This window comes from Zea mays, chromosome 10 (assembly GCF_902167145.1).
Source record: "Zea mays cultivar B73 chromosome 10, Zm-B73-REFERENCE-NAM-5.0, whole genome shotgun sequence".
Taxonomy (NCBI): Eukaryota; Viridiplantae; Streptophyta; class Magnoliopsida; order Poales; family Poaceae; genus Zea; species Zea mays.
In genome coordinates this window covers 26,124,728-26,132,581 of record NC_050105.1, presented here as the reverse complement: position 1 = coordinate 26,132,581, position 7,854 = coordinate 26,124,728, and the positions used below count along the sequence as shown (strand labels likewise).

Sequence of the window (7,854 nt, the reverse complement as noted above, 5' to 3'; positions counted from 1 at the left end):
TCTTCGAAGCTGCAAACTGTTAGAGTTATGTATTGCTGTACTGAACACCCTTTCGCAACTGTCTATACACTGTCTTTTAGAACCATTGTGAAACCTACGTCAGTGTCATATGTATTATATTATCGTATTGTATCCTACAATTTATTTGTGTTTCTACAATATGTTTATATTCCTACAATGTATTTATATACGTATCAGATCTGTATACATACAAAGATAGCATGTATCTGTTTTGGCACCGTAGGGTAGGGCGCCACGGAGCGCGCCCTTTATTTCTAGTCAACTGCAAATTCACACCCAAAACTACTTCAGAGAAGGCCACGCACTCCCTTAAGTCGACCCACCTCGTTGGCATTTCACCGCTCGTCTCAAAGACATGCTCATAAACAGAATAGTACGTTGGCGAATTTCAGCAGAAAAATGAAGTCTCGAGCCTATTCTCACCATTTTCTGTCAGCGACAGCCTCGGTGAGGAATGGTGATCGAATTGTTCATCGTCAAAAGTACATATAGCCTACGACTTCATCAAAAGTCGTGCCATATAGAAACTCCAGGTCGCGCACCACCGTCATTCATCAGGCAGTGACTCCTCCATCCTCTGAGCGATCAAACGGACTGCAGCGTTGGCGGCCGAGAAGGGGCCGTGGAAGCTCTCCCTGTACGACAGCTTGTCCAGGTCGCCCACCATCCTCAGCAAGATCTCTCCCAGGTCAGACTGCCCCGCTATCAGGGATTCGCGATACGACCGCGCGGCGGTGCTGCTGATGTCCACGTTGGCCGGCTCCGGGCAGTACTCGTCGTCGAGCCACTTGCGCAGTGTCTCCCTCAGCCATTCAGATTCCTGGCGGTCAGCAAAGAATGGAGGTAAGTTCCGCTGTGATTCGTAGCAGGCAATGTGACCGTGAATTCAGACATCCCATGTCACACAGAAATGCATTGGGATGACCCCAAAAGGGGTGCAAATGTGAGCAGCCAGTATCTGAAGTCTGGACACACGAACATGACCCCTGCAAATTGCGATATTTAACCTTTTGTCCCCGTTGCGAATGTCCCTCCTTCAAAAACCATTATTAAAATGCCATGTATTCTTCTTCGTTTCTTGTCAATTTTATCTGTGGCAAGCCATAGCAGCATATCAGTGTGGTTATGGTACGCATAAAGACGCAAATATTCCCACCTTCCTATCTCTTTCCGTGCCGGGTCGAGCCGATTTAATTGAGTCGAGGCACGGCACAGATAAATGGTGAGTCATGATGTGCCCGTCCATGGACCGAAGTCTAAGTCCAAGCACAGTCAGACTAGTTTTAAACGTCTCATTGCCGGGCTATCGTGACGTGTCGGGCGGCCTAGAGCTTGCCTTGTAACAGAGCTTAAAAATAACTTGTTTTTTTCAATTTTTGTTGTCGTTTTCTCCATTTTTCGCAACAGTACTCGAAAATAGCTTAAAAGTGGGGGACGAGTTGGTCATAGTTGTATATATGGTGGGCTAGATTGGGATGAATAAGGTCAGACCACAAACGGGTCGTGCTCGGCCTCATTGGGCTAAATGGGCCTATTGTAAACGGGTCGTTCCCATGCCGCCCGATGGGCTTATACCTAAGCCCAAGCACGACCCATGACGGGCCTCGTGCCGGCCTAAGCACGATTACTATCGTGTCGTGCCTGTGTCGTGGCAAAATGGTTGTGCCTCGTGCCGGCTCATATAGCCCGCCCCATCTGGTCACCTATAGCTCCAACTGCATCTCCAAGTTCGCCAAGGAGTTTTTCAAAGCGCCAAGCACTTCCTTGCTGAGATCTACCATGTTAGGATACACTAACCAGATCAACTCAAAAGATTAAGTTGATGGAATAAGGTAGGTAATCCACTTATACACTTCAACATCCCCACTCACATGCATCTACAGAGAAACAAATGAAGCCTCCGCTAGGATTTAAACTCGAGTCATCTGGCCTTAATACCATGTTAGAATGGACATACTAACCAGTTTAACCCAAAAACTTAAACTGTTAGGGCAAGACAAGACAAAGACAACAACTAAACAGCTGCAACCTGTCACTGAGAGTGTGCCATTACAAACAATTGCACCCGTGGCAAAGAAGGATAGCTTGGTTTTGATGGATCTCACCGGTTTTACCTTCACTGGTGCAAGAGATCAAGCAACAATTGAACACCAAACTGATCCAAGGGCTAAGGTGGAAAACCGAGACCTAACAGTCCCTGTTAAGTCTGGCGGTTCCATCAAGGCTATCAATGATCAAATATGGAACAATATGGATGTCGATGATAATCTGCTGATTGCAGGTAGAGGAATGTCAAATGGAAGGCAGGTTGATAAATCTGAACAACCAGTGCTGAAACTGACTGCAGATGAGGACATGACAACTAAGGCTATGAAGAGGGTGGCTGCTAGAAACCTTGATGTACACGCACGCAAGGCTAGGATGAACAGACCAAGGGGAAGTTCATGTTCTCCCCCACCAGTTCTACAAAAAAAAAAGTTTTGTTTTCAATAGCGTGATGACTCTTAAAACGGGCTGTTCTCCAACTGTCATAATTGCAAGAGCAAGTTGTGTCGGGCTTGCAACTTTTGATGCAAATGGCTAAGCTTTTCTTCTTCTGGGCACATAGGCGGTGATCTAGTCTATGGATTGAAGGCCATTAGAATGGTGCTTGAGCTCTATTATTATTGTCATTGTTATTGTTACTATCACTACTACTACTATTACTATTACTATTATTATTATTATTATTTTCTTTTTTTTGGCTATGTGGTATGCGCTTTATGAGCATAGGCCGGAAGTCTCCTAGCCAAAGCTCAAAGCTTTTTATCATCTTGATGTACTGTTAATGGTTTCAATATATCGCTTCCCTTTCCGAGAAAAGAGAAGGGGAGATGTATTTGTGCCTTTACGCGTGTCTTAGCCAGCTGACATACTATTCTGATTTGCCATTTAAGCAAAATTGATAAGAAACAAACAAGAATGCACGCTTCGATGGCAAATATGTAAGTGGCATTTTAATAATGAATTCTGAAGGCTGTATTGGGAAACCGGGGAGCAATTTTTGGTTTGAAGTGACGGTATACTATCATTCTACACCATGACCCCTGCAAATTTCGTTTGAAAGTGAGAAGCATCAATCTGCCCCATGAGCGTAGTATGTTCACCCTACTACCCTAGATTGTTTACCGGTACCTAAGAACTGGAGAACAGCTATAGCAACCACGACGAGGCTGCGACAAGAATCGGTGGAAAAAATCAGAGAAAAGACCAAGTTGGGACCGAACCTGCGTTGCTCCTGCAGGCGTCAGCCAAGAATCGGGCACCCTCAGCTCCTGCACGCGGTTGTCCCGCTCCCCGTCGGCGGCGCGGAGATGCCACCGGGGAGGATAGGCGACCCGGACGGAGGCGGAGGCCAGGAAACGGGTAGGGTTGTTGGGGAGAGCTAGGAAAAGATGCGCCTTCGACGGACGGAAAGGATAATGGGGGCGGCCATGGAGAAGAGCAGCTAAGGAGGTAGAAGATAACATTTTTTTCCTCTTTTCTTTTTTTTGGAAAAAAGTTGTCTATACTTTTCAGAGGATCGCGCTCTCCAGCGGAAAAATTTGTGGATTTCATTTGTCCCAAATCCATAGTGTCATCCTCCAAGCTTCCTTGCGTGCTGGATCCTGCCGAATTTGAGTGGCACTGTTCTCTTGTGACAGTTTGTGACCGATGCTACAGCTTTCAGCTGAAAGTTGATTTTATAGGTAACAGTAAAAAAACTGCCACATGGGTAAAATTATTGTTAATGTGTTCCATTATCACTGGTTCTCTCATTAAAAAAACTTTCTTCTTAATCCTGTCCTTAATCTGGCTTATAACTCAAGTTGTGATCGAGCAACCACAAAGCTGAAAATTCATTAACGCTTGTGGTTCTGGACTTGTGGTTAACATTAACAATACCATGGGGAAGCACCTGACATCCTGGTATTTGCATATATCTGCACCCCAAGCTCAACAATTAGTACTGCATCTGATTCAGACTTTCATGTGTGTGACTTCCCAAAACTAAAAAAGCAACAGTTGCATTGACTCTTCATAACAGTCCATTGGTTTCTCTATAGCAGCACTACAAGTTACAACATACAAATTCAAAGTGGAATGAACTGTCCTCATCTGCTTCATGTGGCCTTTGGGGCTATCTAATTCACCTCAGCAACACCAATACAAAACCTCATCTTGAATCATCAAGAAAGAACAAATGGGGCAACACGAACAAATTAACACACAACATAGATCAAACACAAGGTCGTCGATCGCAAGGTTGCTGGATCTAGACGACCTTTGGAGGTGCCTCCAGCATGAGCTTCTCGATAAGGTCCGCAGCGTCCTGCACTGTTGCGATGTCCTGTGCGCTTGTTTCGTCGACTGTTATGTTGAACGCCTCCTCGAGGCCCATCACAATCTCGACCTGCAGGAGAAAGTTGGCGAAATTAAAGTGCTGCTGTTTTTTTTGTTTTTGAGCTACCGTTGATTTCGATGCAGAGGGATTACCGTATCCAGCGAATCAGCGCCAAGTTCAGCGAATTTTGATTCGGCAGTGATGGCGGTCCCATCGGGAAGAGCCAGCTGCTCCTTCACTATACTGCAAACCTTGTCCACTGTCTCTTTCTTAGCCTAATCAATAAACATGAGAATGATGATATTTCAGGTCTTCAAAAAGATGTGACTGCTTCACATCAGGAGTAAGCGCATGTTGACAATCTCAGAAACAGGCAATATGGCTGTCAAGAACCAGGTCACACTCTTCACACCATCTAGTGGTTTGTACTTTCTATACAAATAGCTAAATAATTCCATCTTTTTTTTGCTAACTATACAAAGAATTCAAGTTAATTATAGTATCCCGTATGATGTTAGCAAATAAAGATAACTGTCAATACGAAAAGCTACTACAAATAGGCTGTTGCTTCATCCACCAAACAACTGTTGCTAGCAACAAAGGATGAAATGATGCATACCGAACAGCAAATCTTAAACCCAAGAGACCTTTGTCTTGAGCGGATGGATACAGAAGTCATCCTGTGGCTCTGGAAGGAAACCGAGGTCCAGCTTGGAATCACATTTGTGACCTGAAATAATTGGATTGTTCATATGCACAGAACAACATAGAGTACAATATTGAGAGAATGGCAATTGACACTGAAACAAGATTGACATAGCGCATGTAGTGCAAATACCCTTTTCTAAAAAAAACTTCAAAGCTGCTCCTACTCTCATGCTGGATGTTCAATGAAATCAAAACCAAACAACAGATTTGGGACGGGAAGTCCTTCAGAAATTGAAAATAAATACTAAAATGTGTACATTAAGACAGCATATATAGTGAAGCCAACACATCGCACATATTATATCAGTAACATGATCTAAGTCTGTGATTCCTATGAAGTATGTTCACCTAAACTGAGAGCAAGCTGGTCGCTATTTCAGGTATCATACATTATGTTTTTTTATATTTAAGAAAAATATAGATATATATATAGACAAACTATGAGTTGAAAAAACTTCTACAAAATTAACTGCATTGCCTCCTGGCAAGGAACTAGCACCAGAACTTCTGAGGAACTGATCTGGTCAGGGATTTTGAAATGCCTAAACTAGGACATCAGTTCAGTAATATACAAGGATCAAGATGTAGTATAGCTTTTGAAACCAGGTCTAAAATCCAGATTTAAGTGTGTGGAGCCCAGCTATGCGTTTTGAAATCCCATGACATGATGCAGGACATTCAGACCAGGCAAGAAAACACATGGCAACATACGCTTGTAACAAGAAAGCTGGCATTTTCTATTGGGCTAGCACATCAACATCGATGTACAGAAGTAAAGCACTGGTAAAGAAATGCTCCTTAATTAACTTGAGCAAGATCTGAGGCATGTGCTGTCGCTTGCTGTGCTAGTGTCACCCCTGGACGGCCGGACCTCTCCTGCTCCTTTTGGGATCCAGCAAAATTCACTACCAGAGGGCAGATGTTCATTTTTAAAATAAACCATATGAACCACCGAGCTGGGTCGGCGCCCGTTTCTTTAGTCACAACAGTTTTGGAATCTTTGCAGGTTGCACTAAAATATGCGAAACTGCCCCCATCTGTTCATCATTCATCGTGATAGATGGTACCCATAGCTTTGTATGCTCAACAAGTACTAATCATAGGCAAAATTTGCCAAAAAGAACAAGGCAACTTTGTTCGTTCAAAAAAGATTACGGGGCGTTTGGATCCCTTCATTTTAGAGGAATTAGAATTCATTTAATAAAATAACTTATTTAGTTTGGAATTTGATATTCCACCACTTTTCCAAGTTCAGATATAAGCATATCTCAAATTCAAGGGGTAGAGGGTGGGAAATGATTTTATGCATTATTAGAATTGATTTCTAATCTATAACTTACATGACACTCATCGCCTCACTCCTCTATAATAAAAATGTAGCACATAAATATTTCCGATATCTTGCTAATAATAGTATACAAATATATTTTGCATAAAACCGAATTAGCTTAATTGATATATGCCTAAATTACTAGTATTAGAATGGAATTAAATTCCAATGATCCAAACGGGGCGTTAGGGAACTTTTACAAAAGAAGATCCCCCTGAATCAAGCACGGAAGAAATGCTCACAGAGAAGTTCTTAAGCTGTTGAGTGAGCTCGAATCTAATCACAGTCAAGCAACTGAATCGAAACCAACAAAGCATCCCAGCATCACCAGAAACTACGGCTACGGCATCAGTGATCAGTCCATCCATCCATGATCCCATCTAAGCGAGCCAGCCCAAAAACCCGACAAATCACAAACCAAACGCCACGAATCACTGACGGCGGCACGCTCCTCGCATCAGGTTTCAAGAAACAGTGGCAGCCTCGTAGACCAAGCTAGCTACCAGGTCAAGGCAAGAATAAGTCCAAGAAATGCGGACCTGGCGCCGGGCGGCGGCCGGCGAGAAGGAGGCGGCGAGAGAGTGCGCCATGCTCGCTCTCGGATCGGGGGTGACGGCGGGAGTAAGAAGGCTAGCTGAAGCTTGTGGGAGTGGAAGGCGGCCGTGACAGCAGCAGCAGCAACAAAAACCACGAAGCCTTGGGATAAATATATAGATAGGATTGCGATAGAAAGCGTCCGTCCGGAAACCTGTGACGCTGCACGCTCGCGCCAGCCACAAAATGGGAAACGAGGATTCTCGATTTCTTGTCGCTGCTGGTGGCTGCCTGGCCGCGGCCGGATTGCTGGGGTCGGGGAGGATTGGATTTGCACGCTGGCATGTACGTAGATCTCAACAGTTTCTGAAGGCACGACATTTAGGCCTTATGAAACGCAGAAATTTTATAGAAATCGTCTAGGGATTTTAGATGAATCAGTTCATTTTTACCGAAATAATATAAGAAACAGTAAAAATTCGCGTATTTTAAAGGGAGCGTCATGAATTTTTATGACAGGATAACAGGAGAAAAGAGTCGTCTCTCGCTTAAAAGATAGCTTTGGGTTTATGCACGGAAGCAGAACTGCACAAGAAGAGACGTGCAAAGTAGATGTTGCGGCAAAGCAAGAAAGCTGAAATACCATTCTCATTTGTCGAAGTCAAATAGCCATCAATTGAATTGACCTGACAATTGGAAGAAGCTAGACTGTTTTTGTACTATGTGAAAAATGTTTATATAAACCATTTTCAAATCTCTACTTGTTTAATTTTTTTTAAAAAAAATAGCTGCAGTTCAAACTCGGCTAGCAGAAGTGCAAAAATGACGATTGCTAATCCAAATAAAACAACAAATATCGGTGATAAGTAGATAACTAGACCATGCATAGCATAGTTCA

General features: G+C 43.5%; 2 protein-coding genes across 2 annotated transcripts; both read right to left on the bottom strand.

Annotated features, from left to right (window-relative positions):
- Window positions 1–354: 354 nt before the first annotated feature.
- Window positions 355–3,544, bottom strand: LOC100275988 (uncharacterized). Its single transcript, NM_001371524.1, has 2 exons — window positions 3,288–3,544; window positions 355–841 (listed from the first exon to the last, which is right to left on the bottom strand). Exons 1-2 carry the CDS (start codon window positions 3,528–3,530, stop codon window positions 569–571), a joined length of 516 nt encoding a protein of 171 aa, NP_001358453.1. The 5' UTR covers window positions 3,531–3,544; the 3' UTR covers window positions 355–568.
- A 461-nt stretch (window positions 3,545–4,005) lies between these two features.
- LOC100284652 (uncharacterized) lies at window positions 4,006–7,269 on the bottom strand. Its single transcript, NM_001157547.2, has 4 exons — window positions 6,962–7,269; window positions 5,004–5,114; window positions 4,537–4,659; window positions 4,006–4,453 (listed from the first exon to the last, which is right to left on the bottom strand). The coding sequence occupies exons 1-4, from the start codon at window positions 7,010–7,012 to the stop codon at window positions 4,316–4,318; spliced, it is 423 nt and encodes a 140-aa protein (NP_001151019.2). The 5' UTR covers window positions 7,013–7,269; the 3' UTR covers window positions 4,006–4,315.
- Window positions 7,270–7,854: the final 585 nt, after the last annotated feature.

Coding starts and splice junctions, on each gene's coding strand:
- LOC100275988 (NM_001371524.1), bottom strand. CDS start 3,530: ATGTTATCTTCTACCTCCTTAGCTGCTCTTCTCCATGGCCGCCCCCAT. Junction 842..3,287: donor CGCCTGCAGGAGCAACGCAG/GTTCGGTCCCAA, acceptor GCTGACCGCCAG/GAATCTGAATGGCTGAGGGA.
- LOC100284652 (NM_001157547.2), bottom strand. CDS start 7,012: ATGGCGCACTCTCTCGCCGCCTCCTTCTCGCCGGCCGCCGCCCGGCGC. Junction 5,115..6,961: donor CGGCCGCCGCCCGGCGCCAG/GTCCGCATTTCT, acceptor CAATTATTTCAG/GTCACAAATGTGATTCCAAG. Junction 4,454..4,536: donor GCGCTGATTCGCTGGATACG/GTAATCCCTCTG, acceptor TTTCTCCTGCAG/GTCGAGATTGTGATGGGCCT.